This window comes from Bufo gargarizans, chromosome 3, assembly GCF_014858855.1.
Source record: "Bufo gargarizans isolate SCDJY-AF-19 chromosome 3, ASM1485885v1, whole genome shotgun sequence".
NCBI lineage: Eukaryota > Metazoa > Chordata > Amphibia > Anura > Bufonidae > Bufo > Bufo gargarizans.
Window position 1 is genome coordinate 352,532,463 of NC_058082.1, and position 26,943 is coordinate 352,559,405.

A 26,943-nucleotide genomic window follows, 5' to 3' on the forward strand; every position below is an offset into this window, starting at 1 on the left:
GTGTACAGAAAACTAGAAGACACAAAATGAAGATCCGACTGACTGGATCCAAAACTAAGGAACCAAACGGATAGCCCTGCAACAGACCTGGCTCTCTCCCTGACTGCTCAGCCTATGCAAAAATCTAAATGGTAGATGATCGCATATCCTCGTTCCTCGACTGTATAACACCTGAACACCCTATAATAGTGAGGGGACACGACCACCGGCTCCCTACACTAGATACGGAGGGAGTCAGGGTCACCTGGGATCCAGAAAACATTCAGAAAAATGAATGAAAAAAACCTATCTGTAGAAGACTCAGTAGTAGCATCCAGCATGCACACACTCCAGGAATTTGTATAAACTGCAAAGTGATGCAGTATGGGAAGGGATTTAAAGTGATGCAATTAGTGCACCCACATGACAGCTGAGAGAGGCTAACGAGATGAGAAAATGAAAGAAAAACAAAAGGAACCTCAAGGAGGAGGTTCTGAAGAACGTCTGTCAGAACGTCTCAGATGTCTGGTGGTGACACCAGATTGCATTCGAAGAAAAAATAAATAAGTCACCCAATTTTGAAAACTACTCCCATCAGGGAATTTTTTGAGGGGTACAGTAGGCATTTTGACTCCAAAGGTGTTTTCCAGAAATTAATGTGTATTTGATGGTGAAAAATGAAAATTGCTATTTTTCCGCAAATATGCCATTGCAGTGCTCAATATGTTGTGTGCAAAGTGTGCCACTGTTGTCACAGCTTTCAAATTATTAAACAGTGTTTCCTGATAGTAGAAACACCCTATGGGTAGCATTAACTTCTGTCTGGATGTACGACAAGGCTCAAAAATAAAAGTGCACCATGCATGTTGGTGATTTACACAGTATTGGCTAACAGTTGCTTAAGCTGTAATGTGAAATAGAAAAAGAGCCCCTGAAGAGGTGACCACATTTTGGAGACCACACCCCTCAAGGAAATTATCAAGCGGTCTAGTGAGCATTTTGACCCCACAGGTGTTTTGGGGTATCTCCCTTGCTTACTGTTTGGGAGGACTTCACTATTGATATGATTCCCTGGTACAATAGGGGCCCCCAATAACTTTCTGACATATTACTGAAACATCCTGGTTTTAAAAAATGAAGGGCTTTCTTAAAAAATAACAGAATTTTCCTGTTTAGCCTGTATATCGAAATAACATGTAAGCATTATTCGGTGCCTTCTGTATAATGTGCATGGCCAGCTTTTTGTACCACACCTTTGTTTACCACATGACACTGTATGGCCTTCAACACTTGATCTGAAAGATCAACCACTCCCAGGATGCAGTTTGTCTTTGGGTAAGTGGTAGTAGTACCTCGTACCAGGGCAGGGGAGCTGCTGTTCCTGTACTGTGGTCATTACAAGGATATCTATCTTGTCCTTGTACTTAATCACTTAACACATAATTCCATACATGTTTGGCATTATGTGCCTGCAACTGTATGGAGCGGGATGCTGCGGTGAGCACGCTCCATATGTGGCGGGTGCCCTCTGTACAGCAGACACACGGCCACAATGATGAGGAACGGTGAACACCAATCACCATAATTTAACCTCCCGAAAGCCACGTTCAACTCTGATCGCGGCATCTGTGAGTTAAGGCAGAGGGATGCAATTTCACTGCGGGGGCTCTGATCGGCATCCTGGACACTTCTGCCCTGTGCATGAGACACAGCTCAGCCTGGACAGTGTCATAAACCTATTCACCCTAATGGAGATCTAATAGGACAAGGGAACAAAAGTTCCCAAGTTTATTTCCCCCCAAGGGGGCCAATAGTTATTCAATAAATACAAAAATATAAAAAGTTTATATATCCCCCCATTCCCAATTTTAACACCTTAAGGACTGAGCTCATTTTCACCTTAAGGACCAGGCCATTTTTTGTAAATCTGACCAATGTCATTTTATGTGGTGATAATTTTAAAACGCTTTGACTTATCTAGGCCATTCTGAGATAGTTTTTTCGGCACATATTGTACTTCATGACACTGGTAAAATAAAGTCAACAAAATAAAATTAAAATTTATAAAAAAAATACCAAATTTACCAAATATTTGTAAAAAATTGCAAATTTCCAAGTTTCAATTTCTCTACTTCTATAATACATAGTAATACCTACAAAAATAGTTATTATGTTACATTCCCCATATGTCTACTTCATGTTTGGATCATTTTGGGAATGACATTTTATTTTGTGGGGATGTTACAAGGCTTAGAAGTTTAGAAGCAAATCTAGAAATGTTTAAGAAATTTTCACTTTTCAAGGACCAGTTCAGGTCTGAAGTCACTTTGTGAGGCTTACATAATAGAAACCACCCAAAATGACCCCATTCTTGAAACTACACCCCTCAAGGTATTCAAAACTGATTTTACAAACTTTGTTAACACTTTAGGTGTTCCACAAGAATTAATGGAAAATAGAGATACAATTTCAAAATTTCACTTTTTTGGCAGATTTTCCATTTTACTATTTTTTTTCCAGTTACAAAGCATAGGTTAACAGCCAAACAAAACTCATTATTTATGTCCCTGATTCTGTAGTTTACAGAAACACCCCATATGTGGTCGTAAACTGCTATACGGGCACATGGCAGGGCGCAGAAAGAATGGAATGCCATACAGTTTTTGGAAGGCAGATTTAGCTAGACAGTTTTTTTGGACACCATGTCCCATATGAAGCCCCCCTGATGCACCCCTAGAGTAGAAACTAAAAAAAACTGACCACATCTAACAAACTACACCCCTCAATGTATTCAAAACTGATTTTACAAACGTCGTTAACCCTTTAGGTGTTCCACAAGAGTTATTGGCAAATAGAGATTAAATTTTAGAATTTGAATTTTTGGGCAAATTTTCCATTTTACAATTTTTTCTCCAGTTACAAAGCAAGGGTTAACAGCCAAATAAAACTCATTATTTATGGCCCTGATTCTGTAGTTTACAGAAACACCCCATATGTCGTCGCAAACTGCTATACGGGCACATGGCAGGGCGCAAAAGGAAAGGAGTGCCATACAGTTTTTGGAAGGCAGATTTTGCTAGATAGTTTTATTGGACACCATGTCCCATTTGAAACTCCCATGATGCACCCCTATAGTAGAAACTCCAAAATAGTGACCCCATTTTAGAAATTACGGGATAGGGCGGAAGTTTTTTTGGTACTAGTTTAGGATACATATGATTTTTGGTTGCTCTATATTACACTTTTTGGGAGGCAAGGTAATTTTTGTGAGGCAAGAAATAGCTTTTTTGGCACCATTTTATTTTTTTGTTATTTACAACATTCATCTGACAGATTAGATCATGTGGTATTTCAATAGAGCAGGTTGTTATTTCTTGGACCATTGTCTCATGTAGGGGCTCATTTTTTGCGGGATGAGGTGACGGTTTGATTCGTACTATTTTGGCGTACATGCAACTTTTTTGATCACTTTTATTACCTTTTTTGGGAAGTAAGGTGGGCAAAATTTCAATTTCCTGATAGTTTTAATTTTTTGATTTTTATGGCGTTCACCGTGCGGGCAAAGTAACATGACCCTTTTATAGATAAGGTCGTTATGGACGCGGCAATACCTAATACGTGTAGTGTATTTTATTTTTTAAATTTTTATTCAGTGATAAATGTTATTTTTTTATCTTTACTATTTTTTCACTTTTTTTTACATTTTTTTGACCCAGACCCACTTGGTTATTGAAGATCCAGTGGGTCTGATGTCTGTATAATACAGTACAATACACTATATAGTGTATTTTCCTGTATTTTACTTACACTTGGTCTGAACAGATCTATGCCTTTAGCATAGATCTGTTTAGCACTATGGACAGCAGGATGCCTGAGAAGGCATCCTGTTGCCATGGGAACCTTCCCCGTCTGCCACAACTGAGCAAACGGGGAAGGGGAGGGAGGGGAGCGCCCTCCCTCTGTCACCCCATCCATCTGGGGGCTCTAATGGCACAGCAGCCCCCTGATGGCAGAGGGAGGGAGCTCCCTGACTTAACCCTTTCCATACAGTGGTCCGTACGGACCGCTGTATGGAAAGGGTGAAACGGCTGACATTGCAGCGATGTCAGCCGTTTATACCAAGAGTGTCAGCAATGTGCTGAAACTCTGGTATAAACCACTGACCACCAATGAAAATTCAACTCCCGCAAGCCCGCATCACTACATCTGCATCTGAAAATGTATGACCTATTAAACTATAAAAATAAAAAAAAATGTGTGAGGTAAATGCCGTAACGTAATTTTTTTTTAAAACACTCGATTCACCTTTTTTTTTTTCATTCTGTCCGCTCAAAAAATTGAATGCCAGTGATCAAAAAGTCATACATACCTTAAAAATGGTACCAGTAAAAACTACAGTTCATTACATAAAAAACAATCCCTCATACAGCTCTGTAGACCCAAATATCAAAAAAGTTATGGCTGTCAGAAAATGGCAATGCAAAGAAAGTTTAGATATTTTGTTTTCAAAGATTTTTATTTAATATTTAATTTAAGATTGTTTTAATTTAATTAAACAAAATAAATCCATACAAGTTTGGTGTCTCTGTAATCGTATTGAGCTGCAGGATGAGCACACTATGTAATTTTTAGTGCACAGTTAATGCCCTAATGTCAAAACCCCAAAAACCTTTTAATTTAGCTTTTTTTTATCCCAGAAAGAATTTTTTTTTTCGTTTTCCAATACAAGACATGGTAAATGAAATGGTGGCATAAAAAAAATGCATCTTGTCCTGCAAAAAATAAACCCTTATATGGCTATGTGTACGGAAAAAAATTATGGCTATCGTTCCGAGAACGTAGGGAGAAAAAAAAAAATCAAAAATGCTAAAATGAAAATAAGTCTGGTCTTTAAGCAGTTAAAGAAGCTGTCAGGTCCCAAACTCAAAATTATTTTTATGTGTTCCTAACACCCTTCATGATGAATATATTTGACCCCAATGCCTGTTTTTTCATGTCTGTGCTTTCTTTCCTCCTGTCTGGGCATCAGAATATTCTGGTAGGTCTGCTTAAATTCCGTTCTTCCTGTTTACATGGCTGCTCTGCCGAGTGAGTCACAGGCTGGCCCCACTCCCAAACTGATCAGTCTGCATGGGCCATGCCCACTACACCTTCTGTAGCCATCTTACTACACTACATAACCTGTTGTGTGCATTACTGCTTGCTGAGCTTTGCTGTATACCTAATCCTATCTTGTCCGATATTGTCTGTTGTGGTGTGTATCTAAGCCTATCATATCCAATACTTTTCAATGTGCCTCTGTATCTAAGTCTGTCATCTGTGATACAGTCTTCTGTTCTGTATGAAAGATTCTCATGTGTGTTACAGCCTACTGAGCTCTCTATATAAGGCCTCATGAACATGACTGTATCTGGAAATTGGTATACCCTCATTAGGGTTGTCATGATACCTAAATTTTGATTCATTTTCGATACCATATACCATAAAAAAGTATTGTGATACTCGATACCATTAAAATAAATAAAACACCAAAAAAGCCCTGTGCATTCCACATTTTATGGAACGTCTGGCCCATAATAGAACAGTCATACCCTATTTTTTGTGGGGACAAGGTGACAAAAAAATGGTGAATTGCACGTTTTTTTTATTTTTTTTCAGTTATGGCGCTCGCCGCATAGGAAATATAGGAGAAGATAACTAACCCATTAATTTAAATATAGGTGGCGGGTGCCAGCAGAAGAATCACATACCCGGCACCCGACCTCTATGACAAGGCGCTGCAATCAGCAGCAATTAACCCCTCAGGTGCGGCACCTGAGGGATTAATTGCCGTGGATCCCAGCTCCTTGTCATAGAGGTCGGGTGCCGGGTATGTGATTCTGCCACCGGCACCCGCCACCTATATTTAAATTAATCTGTTAGTTATCTTCATTGGTGGTGCAGTGGCCACAGCCCCTCCTCCCCTCACTCTTCTCATTGGTGGCAGTGATGGCACAGTGAGGAGGGAGGGAGGCACTTCCTCCTTCTCCACTGTGCTGCTGAGGAGAACATGGTGCGCACTGAGAGCAGCGTGCACCATTTTCTCTGTTACTAGGCTGCGCAGTAGCGCAGATTAGTATCGGAAAATAGTAAAAGCTGGTATCATATCGATCTGGGTACAAAAGTATTGATTGGGTATCGATAATTCAATACCCGGTGCAACCCTAACCATCATTGTCTTCAGTGAGTTTGTGGTTTACATTTTGATGAACTGAACAGGACATGTTCTATCCCTTGCAGAAAAAACATACAGATGTTGCACAGGGATGGTGCACCAGATACGGTCTTGTGGATGAGGCCTAATTCTATCTTTTTTTCTACTGCCTGCAGAATCCTAATCCTAGATCTATTCTGTGTAATATTATGTAATCAGCTTCTGTATGTACAGATTCATTCACACAAGCATGATCAGCCCAGGAAACATGGTCTGCGTGTTGGCCGCAATTTATGATACAGTTAGTTTGTATCTGATTGCGGGGCAAATGTGCCACAGTGCCCACAGTGAACTCAACAGCATAGCGACAGCACAGAGGCTGATCACTATGTTCTGACCCATGCACAATACTTACAACATTCTGTACATGAGTCAGTAAAGTACAAGCTTCACTCAGAAGCCTGTACACTGACATCACCAGACTGCAGGCTGTGAGAGACGGACAGTGGTCCTGACACATGCACTTTGCTGCAAGCTACAGTAATTCTGGAATTGAAGGACCTAAACAGTGGTATGCTGGTGTATAAGTTATCCACATAGAGGTGGTAATCCTGTTCCAGCAGTGGATGCACTATGTCCCACACTATTTTCCCACCAACCCTTATGGGAGGCATTCTGTGGGTTCAATCGAGGTGTCCTTCCCATCATACGCCCAGGACCTGTGGGTGTACCTAGAGGTATTCTCGCACAGTGTATACATTTTATTGCTATACCTTACCCTCTTGTTGGCCAAGTATTGATAAAATTCTACCCTTCTTTTACAATGTATAAGGAACTTTTCTACACAGATATCTTTTTCAGGGATGTGCACCTCAACATACTTGGTTCTAAAGTGGTTAAGGACTGGCCTCATTTTAAATAGACTTTAAATGTTGAGTGATTTTGGGGCAGGCATTGTGTATTATCATTATAATGTAAAAAATTCTGAATTGTTTTGAAAAGTGGCCGGGTCATGGCGATATGGTAAATTGGAGTGTGATACAAAACATATGGACTGCAATACAGTTTAATCTTTTTATACAAGACCCATATGTAGCGCAAGCCTCTAAAATTATCTTTATCTCTGCTGCAACTACTGGGGTCCACCTAAGACAATGATGGCTAACTTCCGGCATTCCAGTTCTGGTCAAACTACGACTCCCAGCATGCTCCATTCGTATTTTTACCACAGATGGAGTTCCGGAGCTTAGCCATCACAAACCTAAGGGGTTGAGCAAATGACGATGTGGGATTTTGGAATTAAATTGCTAGACATATAGAAACATAGAAACATAGAATGTGTCGGCAGATAAGAACCATTTGGCCCATCTAGTCTGCCCAATATATCTGAATCCTATGAATAGCCCCGGCCCTATCTTATATGAAGGATGGCCTTATGCCTATCCCATGCATGCTTAAACTCCTTCACTGTATTTGCAGCTACCACTTCTGCAGGAAGGCTATTCCATGCATCCACTACCCTCTCAGTAAAGTAATACTTCCTTATATTACTTTTAAACCTTTGCCCCTCTAATTTAAAACTGTGTCCTCTTGTGGTAGTTTTTCTTCTTTTAAATATGCTCTCCTCCTTTACCGAGTTGATTCCCTTTATGTATTTAAAAGTTTCTATCATATCCCCTCGGTCTCTTCTTTCTTCCAAGCTATACATATTAAGGTCTTTTAACCTTTCCTGGTAAGTTTTATCCTGCAATCCATGGACCAGTTTAGTAGCTCTTCTCTGAACTCTCTCTAGAGTATCTATATCCTTCTGGAGATATGGCCTCCAGTACTGCGCACAATACTCCAAGTGAGGTCTCACCAGTGTTCTGTACAGCGGCATAAGCACTTCACTCTTTCTACTGCTTATACCTCTCCCTATACATCCAAGCATTCTGCTTGCATTTCGTGCTGCTTTATTACATTGTCTTCCCACCTTTAAGTCTTCTGAAATAATTACTCCTAAATCCCTTTCCTCAGATACTGAGGTCAGGACTGTGTCGAATATTCTATATTCTGCCCTTGGGTTTTTACGCCCCAGGTGCATTATCTTGCACTTATCCACATTAAATTTCAGTTGCCAGAGTTCTGACCATTCTTCTAGTTTTCCTAAGTCCTTTTCCATTTGGCGTTTCCCTCCAGGAACATCAACCCTGTTACATATCTTTGTGTCATCAGCAAAAAGACAAACCTTACCATCGAGGCCTTTTGCAATATCACTTATGAAGATATTAAACAAAATTGGTCCCAGTACAGATCCCTGTGGAATCCCACTGGTAACATGACCTTGTTTTGAATGTTCTCCATTGACTACAACCCTCTGTTGTCTGTCCCTCAGCCACTGCCTAATCCACTCAACAATATTGGAGTTCATGCTCAATGACTGCAGTTTATTGATAAGTCTTCTATGTGGGACAGTGTCAAAAGCTTTACTAAAATCCAGATAAGCGATGTCTACTGCACCTCCACCGTCTATTATTTTAGTCACCCAGTCAAAAAAATCTATAAGATTTGTTTGACATGATCTCCCTGAAGTAAACCCATGCTGTTTTTCATCTTGCAATCCATGGGATTTTAGATGTTCCACAATCCTATCCTTTAATAGGGTTTCCATTAATTTGCCTACTATTGATGTCAGACTCACTGGTCTATAGTTGTTCGATTCCTCCCTACTACCTTTCTTGTGAATGGGCACGTCATTTGCCAATTTCCAATCTTCCGGGACGACTCCTGTTACTAATGATTGGTTAAATATAAATTAGTATAAATATAATTTATAATTTATATAAATATAATTTAGTTTAGGCCACCACTGAATTTACAAAATCCTCAGAAAAAAGATTTGAAGATATCCATTTCTGTGAAGTCTGAAGTGTCAACCTGGATTCCTGAGCTGGCCAGAAACTCAGGAATGTAAGGCTGATAATCCTTAGGGAGTGGGATCCATATTGGACTTACTGGAAGGGGCTGCCTTAGCTTTTGTCCTGGTGTGCCTTCTTGAGGGTCCCTCATCACTGGATGATGATGAGGAGTAAGAGGACAAGAGGAATGAAGGATTCAATTCAACCTCGCTGGACATATCAGTATCAAAGGCAATGATGGTGTATGCCTCCTCAGCTGAATACCATCTTTGGGATAATTGGGACATTTTTTTTTTATAGATGTGTGTAAAGTGTGTAATTTAACATGTGTAAAATGTACATTCATTTTATTTATTCACAGGAGTGTGTATGTAGTGCTTTTACACATGAAGGGGTTGCAATAAGTTTGAAATAATATTTAGGAGAAAGGAAACAAGTTAAGATAAAAATGTGGTAACTATCTATCCCTAACTCCAATTTCCTGCACCCAAAACTGAGTACAGATACCATCAGTAATGTATGGTACTGATCAGTGCTCAATGGCTGCAGGGTGTACACAGGAAAGTTGTTGCAAAAAAATAAATTGTGCCAAAAACGGAGCACACATACACATTGATCGGCAGTCATAGCTCACACACAGAAACATTGGTGCAGGGCTGGAATAAAAATAGATACAAAATTAAACTATGGACCAAAAAAAAGTGTTCACTGATGGCTCACCGTCTGCTGAAAGTGCACTGGGGGGTGGTGGGGACAGGGATAGGGATTAAAATTTTGGGATACGGGATCCTGGAACTGCTGGAAATGAACAATTAGATTACTGATCAACAGCACAGAGGGGCACATAACCACTCTACATGCCATCACCATCTGAAACTGCAGCATGCAGAAATGCATTCACTATATTATATTCCCCTTCTCTGCTGCTATTGGCTGGTATGCCATACCAGCAATTCGCAGCGCACAGATAGGAGGCCGAATAGTGATGTCCCCTCTGTAAACTTGGAGGTGATTGGTGCTGTCTAGAGATGTCGCGAACATAAAATTCGCGAACGTGAATTTTCGCAAATGTTCGCAAACGAGTGAACCGGGTGAACCGCCATTGACATCAATAGGCAGGTGAATTTTTAAACCCACAGGGACTCTTTCTGGCCACAATAGTGATGGAAAAGTTGTTTCAAGGGGACTAACACCTGGACTGTGGCATGCCGGAAACTCACATGGAAAATTACGTAGTTGACAAGGGCATAAATGATGTTGTATCGATCAGGTAGTGCAAGGGTTACGCCCACTTTACAATGACAGACCAAACTCCCCGTCTAACACACCGCAAACAGTCCTTTTGCACAACTGCAAATTCCCCATTTGCACAAGGTTGGATACCAAGTTAGCCATGTCCCGTTCCTTGTCCCCACTGACGTCATTGAAGGTCTCTTCCTCCACCCAGTCACGTACAAAACCAAGGGTCCCCGAAAGGTGACAACAAGGCCACTGGGACGCCAGTTGTGGTTGGTCTTCCACCTCCTCAAAGCCACCTTCCTCCTCTGACTCCTCTTCTTCAGACTCCTCTCTCTGCGTTGCCGCAGGTCCAGCAATCGACGACGACAAGGCTGCTTCTGGTAGTGATGGTGACCACAACTCTTCCTCTTCATGCTCATCTGCGGCCTGATCCAGCACTCTTCGCAGGGCATGCTCCAGAAAAACGCATATGGTATGAGGTCGATGATGTTGCCTTGGGTTTGACTGACCAGGTTTGTCACCTCTGCAAAAGGAGCCTACAGCCATTGTGCATGAGCGTTCAGTAGCACGGCCAAAAAATACCCAGCTCCGCAGAGGCTGTCCTTTTAAATTTAAAAAAATCTGTTGTTAACAGTTTAATCTCTGTTTTGTCCCCTATCAGGGGCCGGTGTATGGAATAGATTTTAGGAACCGGGAGATGTAAAAAGATGCTTGGTCGGTCCTCTTACTTCCAATTTGGACACTGATCGTACGGCTTGCAATGTACTGTGCCACCAGATATGAGTGGTGTGTTTAAGTAGTACTATTCCTATCAGTTTAATTCCTGTATGGAATAGATTTTAGGAACCGGGTGATGGAAAAAGATGCTCTTACCTCCAATTTGGGGCACTGCGCGTGCACTTTGCAATATATTATGCAATCCCAATATGATTGGTGTGTTAAGTAGTACTATTCCTATCAGTTTAATCCTTGTTACGTCCCCTATCAGGGGCCGGTCTATGGAATAGATTTTAGGAACCGGGAAATGGAAAAAGATGCTTGGTCGGTCCTCTTACTTCCAATTTGGGGCAGTGCGCATGCACCGTGCAATGTACTATGCCACCAGATATGAGTGGTCGCTCCTCAGAGTGTCGATATCTGCAGTTAAGGCGAGGTAGTCTGCTACCTTTCGGTCGAGTCGTTCTCTGAGGGTGGACCCCGAAGGGTTGTGGCGATGCGTAGGACATAAAAAGTTCTGCATGTCCTCCATCAACAACACGTCTGTAAAGCGTCCTGTCCTTGCTGCCGTGGTCGTAGTAGGATGAGGATTACATTCACCTCTTCCCCTGTTAGATTCCTGTTGTGCTGTGACATCACCCTTATACGCCTGTGTAAAGCATACTTTATAATTTATTTTGGAACTGCTGCATCCTTTCCGACTTCCGGTAATTCGGTAACATTTCAGGCACTTTCTGCATATACCGGGGGTCTAGTAGCGTGGCCACCCAGTACAGGTGGTTCTCCTTCAGCATTTTTATACGAGGGTCCCTCAAAAGGCACGACAGCATGAAAGACCCCATTTGCACAAGGTTGGATGCCGAGCTACTCATGTCCTGTTCCTCGTCCTCACTGATCTCACTATAGGTCTGTTCTTCCCCCCAGCCACGTACAGCAACACGGATACCAGATAGGTGACAACAAGCACCCTAGGATGCCTGCTGTGGTTGGTCTTCCTCCTCCTCAAAGCCACCTCTGACTCCTCTTCCTCAGACTCCTCTTCCAGCGTTGCCGCAGGTCCAGCAAGCGATGCTGATAAGGCTGTTTTTGGTGGTGATGGTGACCACAACTCTTCCTCTTCACGCTCATCTACGGCCTGATCCAGCACTCTTCGCAGGGCATGCTCCAGGAAGAAAACAAATGGGATGATGTCGCTGATGGTGCCTTCAGTGCGACTGACTAGGTTTGTCACCTCCTGAAAAGGACGCATGAGCCTAATTGCGCATGAGCATCCAGTAACGTGGCAAAAAAAATTCCCAGCTCCGCAGAGGCTGTCCTAGCACCCCGGTAATACAAATACTCGTTGACGACTTTTTCTTGTTGGAGCAGGCGGTCGAACATTAGGAGTGTTAAATTCCAACGTGTCGGGCTGTCGCAAATCAAGCGCCTCACTGGCATGTTGTTTTTTCGCCGCTGAATATCTGAAAAGTGCGCCACACACCTTCCTGGCCTGCTTTTGGACGTCCTGTAAGCTTGGGTACTTATGCACAAAGCGTTGTACGATCAGATTACACACATGTGCCATGCACGGCACATGTGTCAACTTGCCCAAATTCAATGCCGCCAGCAAATTGCTTCCGTTGGCCGATCTCCAGTTGGTGCGGAGTCAGCCACTGATCCACCTGTGCGTTCAGGGCGGCCAGGAGTGCAGTTCCGTTGTGACTCTCTGCTTTCAGGCAAGTCAACCCCAAGATATCCCCTGAATATTAGGGGGGGGGGGGGAATGTGTGTAGTGAAAATAGTGGGACATGTGAGGGCAGGCTGCCGAATGGTCTCAACCCACCTTGAGGGCCTCAGGGTGGGTGATTGGAAAGTTAGGAGTGGGGTAGCGTGGGGACGCTGAAAAAAGACCACGGGGAGACGCCAAAATCCCTAGTAACTAGGATTGTGGGGATATATATAACCCATAAAAGATAGCAATTATTTGTCGCCAGTTGAGATAAAACAAATAGTAAAAACAGTGGTGGATTTGCAAGTATAAAATTATAAAATTTAAATATAAATTCAAAATTTTAGTGACTCACTTCACCCAGGAGGGTAATGTGGGATAAAGCTCAAGACACCCACACCACACCTCCTGCGCCTGGATCGACAGTAGAGTCTTAGAAATGGACAAAGATCACTCTCGAGTCCTTGTTCTTTCTTTTAATCTTTTTATTCCAAAAGCCAGGGTAGGGGGAGTGAGCAGCTCGACGCGTTTCGGGGCCTCTTAGTGGGTCCCCTTCATCAGGAGCATATACATTCAATATACAATAAAATGGGGTTTAAATAGCATGTGGAATAGCTAAAAAGACCGTCAAAAACGGCTTCAAATTGTGTCACTTCCGGTTCCACTGTGGAACGCACCGGAAGTGACGACCTCTTTGTCCCAAAACACAATGGTTTAATGAGTGAATAAGATCTGCAGTAATTCTGTACAGTATATACATGTGGGGGTTGGTAGGGGTAACCTCCTCCCCGCTTTCGTGTGTGGAGAGAAAAATGTGTGTCCCCCATTCCTTAGTGCGCCCCCAGTGGAACGCAGACCGGACTTCCGGCATACTCCAACAAGGAGCGCACCGGAAGCGGAAGTCCCGGGTGCTCCTATTGGTCTTGTCTTGTGAAGTATCCACCGTGGAACGCACCAGAACCGGAAACGCGCCTCCAGACGGGAGTGTATATGTTTAATAGGTATGGAAGTGGGGGGGGGGGGGGTCCTTAGTGATAAGTATATACCAGACCTAAGGATGTTAATAAATATGAGTGTTGTACAAAGGTGTCAAATAGTATGGGTGGAGTCATTTGATCGGATCCCTTGTCATGTGGTTAGGGTTTCAAAGGAATGGTGCTAATTAAAAAAAGGTTTTTAAATGGTTCCTATAACGGGAACTGTTCATACAAGAGGCAATATTTTTTACTATAAAAGGGGAATCCACAGTCATCAAGCAATGATAATAATAATAAGAAAGATAGCAATGCTAATGAAAATATACAGATAACACATGTATATAACCAGACAAAAATAAAATAAAACAATATATAATAAAAATAATAAATAAGAATAAAAATAAAAAAATGTATATATACACATATATATAAAGAAATATATATAAAAAGACTATATATGTGTATATATATATATATATATATATATATATATATTGTAGGAAGGCGCGAAGGTACGTGTCACCGAGGTTCCTGGTCTCGGTGAGATAAGAACTGGTTATTTTATGTGTCAGCCGCAGCTAGTGCTCGCTGTCACTGTTTATTCTTAGTGTGGCTGAAAAGCCGATCCGGGCCGGTTCTTATTGGGAGCAGCCAAAGAGCAGGGTGGGTGGCTGTTCCCCACGTCCAGGCCAGGTTTTGGGCTGGGGTTTAAAAGCTCAGTCAGAAGCTCAGCTGGGTGTGGTATGTTCCTCCAAGTGAGAGTGGAGCTGTGAAGGCTCTGGGTTTCTAGGAGCTGCATGAGAGCCACCAGCTGGAAGCCAGGCGCCCTAAAAGCCTGCTGTGGATATCCAGGTGACATGTTTGTTTGAGTTTGCTGGACTTTTTGCTGTGTGAAAAACCACAGAGGAATTCCTGTGGTGTGAATTAACACCAGGACTCTGCCAAGTGTTTGTGTTATTTTTTTCCTTGTTGTGTGAATAAACACTGACTTTTGCTTTACAACCTTGTTTTTGCCTCTGTACTGCGTCCGCTTACCCTGCCTACCAGAGCGAATCCCTACAACATATATGTATATATATATATATATATATATATATATATATATGTGAGACACAACACTTCCTTCTCCCATTATATACAAACATGTCTGATACAAGAATAAAACGTGTTGGATAAAAAATGGGGTGAATAATTATATATATATCAATATGAATAAATAAATGTCATGTTGTTAATGCACATATAGAACAGGACGTATGGATGATGATGAGATTGTACCATAGGCGGCAAATGTATGATTTGGGCAATGGTACTTTCTTAGTAATTGGAATATTCTAGACCAGTGATGGCGAACCTATGGCACGGGTGCCAGAGGCGGCACTCAGAGCCCTCTCTGTGGGCACCCGCACTGTGAAAAAAGTCTATGGTGTACCAATATGCCTTAGACTTTTCCTGCCATTCATCAGCGCAGGGCGCACTATGAACAGCACAGGCAGCGCACTGAATGTAGGCAGGATATTATAGCTAAATGATAAAATACATGGAAGATATGCTATATTGAACTATAGTATTCAGGTTAAATTGCTTTGTTGGCACTTTACGATAAACAAGTGGGTTTTGGGTTGCAGTTTGGGCACTCGGCCTCTAAAAGGTTCGACGTCACTGTTCTAGACATTCATTCAAACCGAAAGGGGATAGAGTGTTTAGTGTAAATATCCAGAACATTTCCTTCCGGCATAGCTGTTGGTATGATGAGGTGATGGTTTCTATGGGTGTGACTGTGAGGCCGATTATGGAGCCCTCATGTCTCTCGGAGAAATTTTGTGATACGCTGTGTGTCGGGACTTTACATTTAATGTTGGACCTGTGCTCGCACATTCTATCTCTGAGGGTTTGTGTGGTCCTACCGATGTATTTTAAACCGCAAGGGCATTTAAGGAGACGTTTCTGGTTCCGCAGTTTAAATCTTGTTTTATAGTCCAAGAACCCGAGGGACCCCCTGTTTCAATGGCCTTAGTGTCGTGTGTAATCATTGCGCACCTTTTGCATTTTTTTAAGCCACATTTAAAACACCCTTTTCTTGTTGGCAGTGGAAAGATTGTCTTTGGGGGGGCTTTGAGTTTGGGGCAGGATAGGGCGATGATGTTTTTGATGGTTTGCGCCCTTCTAAAGGTTATGGATGGCAATTGGGGTAGTATATTCTTGAGGATGGGATCTTTCAGCAGGATATTCCAATGCTTCGTAACTACCTTTCTGATGTTTTGATGGTCTCTGTTGTATCTGGTCATGTGATTGTATTGGTATCCTTTTTCGTCTATAGTTTTTGGGAGTGGTGGTTTCAACGCTTCTTTTTGATCTATTTTTAGGATCCTCTGGGTCGACGCTTTGATTAAACTTTTGGGGTAGCCCTTTTCCAGGAAACAATCTTTAAGAATTCTACTATATACAGGAATCCATTAGAATCCTTTCCGACCAAACTTACTATAGAGTCCTTACAGATGACCTAACGGCCATTTTCAAAAAAACATTGATAGAACTTATAGATTCTGGATATAACCAGAACACCCTTAACAAAAAAGAAAAAACATTCCTCACGCCCAATCACCCCACCACTGCTCACTTCTATTTCCTACCCAAAATCCATAAAACCCTCACCAACCCACCAGGTAGACCAATCATTTCCGGCATAAACTCACTTACATCTAACGTCTCAGCGTATGTCGACACGTTCCTACAAAAATATGTACAGAAACTCCCCTCCTACCTAAGGGATTCCGCAGACCTCATAAACAGCCTCAACAATATAGTATGGAAGGATCACTACATTTGGGTCACACTTGACGTGGCATCCCTCTACACTAACATCTGGCATGATCTTGGATTACGTGCGGTCAAACATTTTCTGGAACTGGATCTTGAAATGTCCTCCCCTCAGAAAGAATTCATTCTAAACGCAATACAATTTATTTTAGAACATAACTACTTCACCTTTAACGATACCTTTTATATCCAAACAAGGGGTACCGCTATGGGTACAAAATTTGCACCCTCATACGCAAACCTGTTCGTAGGCCTCTTTGAAGAGTCTCTAGGTCTCCAATCCCATAAGGATGTGCATTTTTACCGCCGATACATCGATGACATTATCTTTATCTGGGGAGGTAGCGCTGAGGACCTAACTCCCTTCATATCGATGCTAAATCAGAACGACTGGGGTCTTCAATTTACACATGAATCCGACTCCAAGAACGCAACATTTCTAGATTTACAGATCGAAATTATCAACAACAAGATCACCACCAGTACCCATTTTAAAAAAGTAGACGCCAACAGCTACCTGGAATACTCTAGCTGCCACCACACCAAATGGAAGAAAAACATACCGTACGGGCAAATGAAAAGAATACGGAGAAACTGCTCCAATGAAAAGACCCTCAAAACACAACTAGAAATTCTTAAAGATCGTTTCCTGGAAAAGGGCTACCCCAAAAGTTTAATCAAAGCGTCGACCCAGAGGATCCTAAAAATAGATCAAAAAGAAGCGTTGAAACCACCACTCCCAAAAACTATAGACAAAAAAGGATACCAATACAATCTCATCACCAGCTACAACAGAGACCATCAAAACATCAGAAAGGTAGTTGCGAAGCATTGGAATATCCTGCTGAAAGATCTCATCCTCAAGAATATACTACCCCAATTGCCATCCATAACCTTTAGAAGGGCGCAAACCATCAAAAACATCATCGCCCTATCCTGCCCCAAACTCAAAGCCCCCCAAAGACAATCTTTCCACTGCCAACAAGAAAAAGGTGTTTTAAATGTGGCATCAAAAAATGCAAATGGTGCGCAATGATTACACACGACACTAAGGCCATTGAAACAGGGGGTCCCTCGGGTTCTTGGACTATAAAACAAGATTTAAACTGCGGAACCAGAAACGTCATATATCTCCTTAAATGCCCTTGTGGTTTAAAATACATCGGTAGGACCACACAAACCCTCAGAGATAGAATGCGCGAGCACAGGTCCAACATTAAACGTAAAGTCCCGACACACAGCGTATCACAACATTTCTCCGAGAGACATGAGGGCTCCATAATCGGCCTCACAGTCACACCCCTAGAAACCATCACCTCATCATACCAACAGCTATGCCAGAAGGAAATGTTCTGGATATTTACACTAAACACTCTATCCCCTTTCGGTTTGAATGAATGTCTAGAATATTCCAATTACTAAGAAAGTACCATTGCCCAAATCATACATTTGCCGCCTATGGTACAATCTCATCATCATCCATACGTCCTGTTCTATATGTGCATTAACAACATGACATTTATTTATTCATATTGATATATATATAATTATTCACCCCATTTTTTATCCAACACGTTTTATTCTTGTATCAGACATGTTTGTATCTAATGGGAGAAGGAAGTGTTGTGTCTCACACATATATATATATATATATATATATATATATAGTCTTTTTATATATATTTCTTTATAAATATATGTGTATATATAAATGTATTATTTTTTTATTATTATTTATTATTTTTATTATATATTGTTTTATTTTATTTTTGTCTAGTTATATACATGTGTGATCTGTATATATTCATTAGCATTACTATCTTTCTTATTATTATTATTATTATCATTGCTTGATGACTGTAGATTCCCCTTTTATAATCAAAAATATTGCCTCTTGTATGAACAGTTCCCGTTATAGGAACCATTTAAAAAACTTTTTTTAATTAGCACCATTCCTTTGAAACCCTAATCACATGACAAGGGATCCGATCAAATGACTCCACCCATACTATTTGACACCATTGTACAACACTCATATTTATTAACATCCTTAGGTCTAGTATATGCCTATCACTAAGGACCCCCCCCCCCCCCCCTCCATACCTATTAAACATATACACTTCCGTCTGGAGGCGCGTTTCCGGTTCTGGTTCGTTCCGTGGTGGAGCGCACCGGAATTCGGGTATGCGTTCCACCGTGGATACTTCACAAGACAAGACCAATAGGAGCACCCGGGACTTCCGCTTCCGGTGCGCTCCACGTTGGAGTATGCCGGAAGTCCGGTCTGCGTTCCACCGGGGGCGCACTAAGGAATGGGGGACACACATTTTTTTCTCCACATACGAAAGCGGGGAGGAGGTTACCCCCACCAACCCCCACATGTATATACTGTACAGAATTACTGCAGATTTTATTCACTCATTAAACCATTGTGTTTTGGGACAAAGAGGTCGTCACTTCCGGTGCGTTCCACAGTGGAACTCATGCAGAAACCGGAAGTGACACAATTTGAAGCCGTTTTTGGCGGTCTTTTTAGCTATTCCACATGCTATTTAAACCCCATTTTATTGTATATTGAATGTATATGCTCCTGATGAAGGGGACCCACTAAGAGGCCCCGAAATGCGTCGAGCTGCTCACTCCCCCTACATTGGATTTTGGAATAAAAAGATTAAAAGAAAGAACAAGGACTCGAGAGTGATCTTTGTCCATTTCTAAGACTCTACTGACGATCCAGGCGCAGGAGGTGTGGTGTGGGTGTCTTGAGCTTTATCCCACATTACCCTCCTGGGTGAAGTGAGTCACTAAAATTTAGATTTTATATTTCAATTTTATACTTGCAAATCCACCACTGTTTTTACTATTTGTTTTATCTCAACTGGCGACTTTTTTTTTGCACAATAGAGTACAGGTTGGGGATTGCCTTTTGTGAAAAGAATTTTTGGCTGGGTACACTGCGGTGTCCCAATAGCTACAAATTTTTTGAAGGCCTCAGACTCCACCAGCTTGTATGGTAAAAGCTGGCGGGCAAATTGTTCCGACAAGCCAGCTGTCAGATGCTGGGCAAGGGGGTGACTCTGTGACATTGGCTTCCTATGCTCAAACATGTCCTTAACAGACACCTGATTGTGGGCAGATGAGCAGGAATTGCTCAAGGCGAGAGGCGGAGTGGCGGGTGGTTGAGAGGGGGCAAGGAGGACAGCAGTGGTTGACGTGGCTGAAGATGCTGGACCAGGAGGAGGATGGTGGCTTTGAGTTTGTGTGCTGCTTGTACTCATGTGTTGATCCCATAGGCGTTTGTGGTGTGAGATCATGTGCCTTCACAAAGCAGTTGTACCTAGGTGGGTGTTGGACTTCCCACGACTCAGTTTCTTTTGGCACAGAGGGGGCAAGGAGGAAAAAAAAAGCAGACTGATGTACTAGCCCTAAAAAGAGCTTTTTTGGGGTGCTGTCAGGACGCTGTCCTTACAGCGGCGTTCAGAGGAGTCTTTCAGGACTGGAGTGGACACTGAATGCACTGGCCTCTATCGATTTCCCTATTAAGTTATCAGCAGCTACACTGTCCCTCCTCTCTCTAAGACTGCCGCTTCCGAATGAATCTAAAATGGATGCTGTCCAGGAGGTGGGAGGGTCTGTGAGGGAGGGTATGTTGCTGATTGGCTGGAATGTGTCTGCTGACTGTGAGGTATAGGGTCAAAGTTTGCTCAATGATGACGAATAGGGGGCGGACCGAACATCGCATATGTTCGCCCGCCACAGCGAACGTGAACAAGCAATGTTCGCCGGGAACTGTTTGCCGGCGAACAGTTCGGGACATCTCTAGTGCTGTCCTGTACAGGACTAGGGATGAGAGAATCGACTTCGGATTAAATATCTGAAGTCGATTCACATAAAACTTTGAATACGAGCGCTCCGTAGAGTATTAGAATGTATTGGCTCATATGAGCCGAAGTTATAACTTGGGGTAATTACTTTAAAAATGTAATTCTACTGTTAAAAACCTTTTCCTATAAGCTGTTTTCATCTTAACCTTTAATTTTTACTATGACATAATAAAGCTTTGATGATTTTAATTTGAAGTCATGTGTTGTTTGTAGGGGATATTTCCAAGTGTTACATATTTACAGCTTTTGGATTCTGTTTATACTCCTTTTGTTTTATGAAAAAAAACTGTAATGCGTTACAAAAAAAGTTCTGCTAGCAGCACTTATGCCTAACATACTTTGTATATTTTTTCAGTTTATTTAGTTTGAAACATTAACTTTTTCAATGTTTTCCAATATTAGGAGACAATAATGAAGAAATCCAGAATCTAATACAGAATTATATTCACGAGATAGAAGAGATGAGGTAAATATCCATTAAAAATCTTTGAAAATTAAAGTTCAATCCATATAACCTGTATCTTCTTATGCCTCACATGCATGACTACTGCAGTAGACTACAAGCCTGTGCCTGAAATTATAATTCTCCGTTGTCACATTTACCCTACCCTTCTTCACTAGTGTGATGGCCATTTTCTTTCTTTTAGTGTCTCAGTATTTTGTAATTAAAATCCTAGTACTCGAGTCTCTGTCTACCAGTGGTCTAATTCTGGGCCTTATTGTAATTTAACAGGGCTCTTCCCACATACCAACTAATCGTCAGGCATGTTACTGTTTTCCTTTCTTTTGCAAAGTTTTAAATAATTGTTTACATGTAGTCTGCTGAAAATAGACTGAACCTTCGCCCCATTGTTTTTTATTTTGCCGTATTCCTACTCCCTACAAAAAGCTTAAAGTGGTATTCCAGACACCAAAACTTGTTCCAGAAAGAGAAGATAAGGGGAAAAAAATAAATAAATATATATATACACTGCAGACCAAAAGTTTCGACACACCTCATTCAAAGAATTTTCTTTATTTTCATGACTATGAAAATTGTAGATTCACACTGAACGCATCAAATCTATAAATTAACACATTTGGAATTATATACATAACAAAAAAGTGTGAAACAACTGAAAATATGTAATATTCTAGCCACCTTTTGCTTTGATTACTGCTTTGCACACTCTTGGCATTCTCTTGATGAGCTTGATGAGGTAGTCACCTGAAATGGTTTTCACTTCACAGGTGTGCCCTGTCAGGTTTAATAAGTGGGATTTCTTGCCTTATAAATGGGGTTGGGACCATCAGTTGCGTTGTGGAGAAGTCAGGTCGATACACAGCTGATAGTCCTACTGAATAGACTGTTAGAATTTGTATTATGGCAAGAAAAAAGCAGCCAAGTAAAGAAAAACTAGTGGCCATCATTACTTTAAGAAATGAAGGTCAGTCAGTCTGAAAAATTGGGAAAACTTTGAAGGTGTCCCCAAGTGCAGTCACAAAAACCATCAAGTGCTACAAAGAAACTGACTTACATGCGGATCTCCCCAGGAAAGGAAGACCAAGAGTCACCTCTGCTGCGGAGGATAATTCATCCGAGTCACCAGCCTCAGAAATCGCAGGTTAACAGCAGCTCAGATTAGAGACCAGGTCAATGCCACACAGAGTTCTAGCAGCAGACACATCTCTAGAACAACTGTTAAGAGGAGACTGTGTGAATCAGGCCTTCATGGTAGAATATCTGCTAGGAAACCACTGCTAAGGACAGTCAACAAGCAGAAGAGACTTGTTTGGGCTAAAGAGCACACGGAATGGACATTAAACCAGTGGAAATCTGTGCTTTGGTCTGATGAGTCCAAATTTGAGATCTTTGGTTCCAACCACTGTGTCTTTGTGTGACACAGAAAAGGTGAACGAATGGACTCTACATGCCTGGTTCCCACCGTGAAGCATGGAGGAGGAGGTGTGATGGTGTGGAGGTGCTTTGCTGGTGACACTGTTGGGGATTTATTCAAAATTGAAGGCATACTGAACCAGCATGGCTACCACAGCATTTTGCAGCAGCATGCTATTCCATCCGGTTTGCGTTTAGTTGGACCATCATTTATTTTTCAACAGGACAATGACCCCAAACACACCTCCAGGCTGTATAAGGGCTATTTGACCATGAAGGAGAGTGATGGGGTGCTGCGCCAGATGACCTGGCCTCCACAGTCACCGGACCTGAACCCAATCGAGATGGTTTGGGGTGAGCTGGACAGCAGAGTGAAGGCAAAAGGGCCAACAAGTGCTAAGCATCTCTGGGAACTCCTTCAAGACTGTTGGAAGACCATTTCAGGTGACTACCTCTTGATGCTCATCAAGAGAATGCCAAGAGTGTGCAAAGAAGTAATCAAAGCAAAAGGTGGCTACATTGAAGAACCTAGAATATGACCTATTTTTAGTTGTGTCACACTTTTTAGTTATGTATATAAATCCACATGTGTTAATTCATAGTTTTGATGCCTTCAGTGTGAATCTACAATTTTCATAGTCATGCAAATAAAGAAAACTCTTTGAATGAGAAGGTTTGTCCAAACTTTTGGTCTGTACTGTATATTGTGATAAATTGCACGGTAAAGGTATGGTGGGGATGTGTATTTCCTCCGGTGGTTCAGTTTAGCTGGGTGAGATAACTGAAATCCAGAAATGGTGCTGCTTCACCAAGGCATAGATTGCTGGAGATTGTTTTGTTTAAAGTTCTATGGGCTGGATAGCTGGAACCAGGCATGTTGAGTCCATCCGTTCACCTTTTCTGCGTCGCACAAAGACGCATCAGACTCATCAGACCAAAGCACAGATTTCCACTGGTCTAATGTCCATTCCTTGTGTTCTTTAGCCCAAACAAGTCTCTTCTGCTTGTTGCCTGTCCTTAGCAGTGGTAATTATCTTCTATTATCTGAATTTCCTATGACTGTTTTATGTAAATTGCTGTAATTATTCATGTACACCAGTAGGTGGCGGCAATGTATAGGCAGTCTATAGGACAATTTAGTATATCTAGACCGGAATAGTCCATTCCAGTCTAGGCTCCCCTGTATGAGCAGAAGTGGGACATTCCCATGTCCTGTATCATGAGGAGGAGTAGGAAGTCTAGTTAGTGTACCAGCCACCCCTATTGGGGTAGGTTGTGTGGATAGAAGCTCCCAGAATCAGGGATCCCAACCCTGGATCCAACCTCGGCTGAGGCCCGGATCCATCTTCCCAGCCTGAGTCCTCTACCTCAGCTGATCTACCAGAGAAGCAGCCATCTCCAGCATCCAGGAAGAAGCATACCCTGTGAGCCAAGCTGTGAGTACATTTCCCAAGTCCAGGAGAACCCAAATTCCTCCTCAGCTAGTCAGGCCCATACCAAGAAGAATACAGACAGAGCAGAAGACTAATACCTGCCAGATCTATAGGCGTATGTACCCGAAGCAGAATAGATATAAATTCCTGCCACATATTGCCAAAACCTGCTGGGACCCTAGACTATTGCTGTTAACTTGTACGGATTTAAAGCTGCCATTAAGTAAAGACGAGTTGGACGATATCTCCTGTCTGGATCTTATTTTTTCCATCAAAACTCCTATTAACAACACTCAATTTGTTGCATGTGAGCCAGGATACAGGAGTCCAGCCGTACCAAGGTAGGAGACACCGTTGACAATACACAGAGACATTATCCCCCTTTGGCATTCCTCGCCTGGTATGAGCTGTAACATCTTAAGGGGCCATGCTACAGTTCCTGCACAAGCTGCAACTGGCGTCACGAACTATTACATATATAAACTGACCCACTGCATAGCAACCCCACTGACCCAGTGTCCTGCTCATTGTACTTATATGAAGGATGGCCTTATGCCTATCCCATGCATGCTTAAACTCCTTCAGGGAGGCTATTCCATGCATCCACTACTCTCTCAGTAAAGTAATACTTCCTGATATTACTTTTAAACCTTTGCCCCTCTAATTTAAAACTACGTCCTCTTGTAGCAGTTTTTCTTCTTTTAAATACTCTCTCCTCTTTTACCTTGTTGATTCCCTTTATGTATTTAAAAGTTGCTAGCATATCCCCTCTGTCTCGTCAGAGCTATACATGTTAAGGTCCTTTAACCTTTTATGGTAAGTTTTATCCTGCAATCCATGTACTAGTTTAGTAGCTCTTCTCTGTACTCTCTCCAAAGTACCAATATCCTTCTGGAGATATGGTCTCCAGTACTGCGCACAATACTCCAAATGAGGTCTCACTAGTGCTCTGTAGAACGGCATAAGCACCTCCCTCTTTCTATTAGTAATGCCTCTCCCTATACACCCAGGCATTCTGCTAGCATTTCCTGCTGCTCTATGACATTGTTTGCCTACCTTTAAGTCTTCTGAAATAATGACCCCTAAATCCCTTTCCTCAGATATTGAGGTTAGGACTGTATCACTGATTTTATATTCTGCTCTTGGGCTTTTACGCCCCAGGTGCATTAACTTATCAACATTAAATTTTAGTTGCCAGATTTTTGACCATTCCTCTAGTTTTCCTAAATCCTTTTCCATTCGGTGTATGCCTCCAGGAACATCAACCCTGTTACAAATCTTTGTGTCATCAGCAAAAAGACACACCTTACCATCAAGGCCTTCTGCAATTTCGCTGATAAAGATATTAAACAATATGGGTACCAGAACAGATCCCTGAGGTACCCCACTGGTAACAAGACCATGGTCTGAATATACTCCATTGACTACAACCCTCTGTTGTCTGTCCCTCAGCCACTGCCTAATCCATTCAACAATATCGGGGTCCAAGCACAAAGACTGCAATTTATTGATAAGCCTTCTATGTGGGACAGTATCAAAAACCTTACTAAAGTCTAGATAAGCGATGTCTACTGTTTATCTATTATTTTAGTCACCCAATCAAAAAAAATCAATAAGATTAGTTTGACATGATCTCCCTGAAGTAAACCCATGCTGTTTTTCATTTTTCAATCCATTGAATTTTAGATGTTCCACAATCCTCTCCTTAAGTATGGTTTCCATTAATTTCCCCACTATTGGTGTCAGGCTTACTGGCCTAGAGTTGCCTGATTACTCCCTACTACCTTTCTTGTAAATGGGCACAACATTTGCTAATTTCCAATCTTTTGGGACTACTCCTTTTACCAGTGATTGGTTCTTTTAATAGCTTTGGGTGTATCCCATCAGGCCCCTGGGACTTATTTGTATTAATTTTAGACAGCTGACTTAGAACCTCTAACTCTGTAAAGACACATGCATCAAAAGATTCATTAGTCTTCCTTCCTGAGGTCATTTTCCTTCATTTTCCTTTGTAAAAACTGAACAGAAGTATTCATTGAGGCAGTCAGCTAGTTCTTTATCTTCTTCCATATACCTTCCTTCTTTTGTTTTTAATTTAATTCCTTGTTTTAGTTTCCTTTTTTCATTTATGTATCAGAAGAATGTCATATTGCCTTCTTTCACTGACTGAGCTAATTTTTCTTCTGCCTGTGCTTTAGAAGCTCTTATAACTTGTTTTACCTCTCTCTGCCTAATCTTATAAATTTGCCTGTCATCCATGTTTTGTTTTGTTTTAGTAATGTTTTTATAATTGCCACCCAGATAACCATGCAAACCTTTAGAGGGTGGACAATCTGGGTTAAAGTCCATTCCTATATGTTGCCAAGGGACTTCAGGTACAGACAGAGGAAGAAGGACATTGACTAGTTTTAACTTAGAAGATACATTTTTGGCGCATTTGTTAATGAAGGACCACCAATGATGACGAGCAATTAATTTCTCTAAATTCCAGGATGACCGGCAGTCTTGGAGGCATGTCCCCATTGAAGGGTTTCAATGTGTTAGGCTTCAGGAACAAAAATCTTACCCTTGGATACTTCAGACAGTTTGACAGGCATTTTGCCACCGAAATGCATCTGGAAAGATCATTTATGTGTTGTGGATGGAATTCAACGTCAGAAAGAGCATCCCCATTAATGTTATTACCTGCAGAACGGAAATGAAGCTGAAAGTTGGTATGCAAAGAAAAGTGACCATCAAGATTGTCTGGGATTGAGCCTCTAAGCAGTCTAAATATAAGTAAAATGTTTATGGTCAGTGAAGACAATTATGGGATGAAGAGCTCCTAATAAATAACGGCATTCTTCTCTTTCTCCGTAGTTCTCTTTCTCCGATTGAATAGTTCCTTCCAGCAGCAGAAAAAGACTTGGAAAAGAAGCCATGTGGTAATAACTTGCCAGAATAATTTTTGGGAGAAAGCACTGCTCCAGCACTGGTGAAGGATGCACTCACCTCCAAGAAAAATTGTGTATTGACATCAGGACTATGAAGAATGGATGCAGAGGCAAAAGATTTCTTTAGGGTCAGAAAGGCATTTTCAGCCTCAGGAGTCCATTTTTTAACATGGAAAGGTTATCAGGAAACTGTCGGTAATAATTAGCAAAACCAATGAATCTCTGGATAGCTTTTAGTCCATTGGTTTTGGGCCAATCAAGTATAGCAGTTATACGATCACACATGT

The 26,943-nt window shown here is 41.7% G+C and overlaps 1 protein-coding gene across 1 annotated transcript in view; it reads left to right on the forward strand.

The window, feature by feature from the left end:
• Window positions 1-26,943, forward strand: part of LOC122931583 (kinesin-like protein KIF21B) — a 735,311-nt gene that overhangs the window by 274,774 nt on the left and 433,594 nt on the right. Inside the window, exon 10 of the mRNA XM_044285657.1 lies at window positions 20,817-20,880. Coding sequence (XP_044141592.1) covers window positions 20,817-20,880 — 64 coding nt within the window. The remainder of the gene's footprint in view (window positions 1-20,816; window positions 20,881-26,943) is intronic.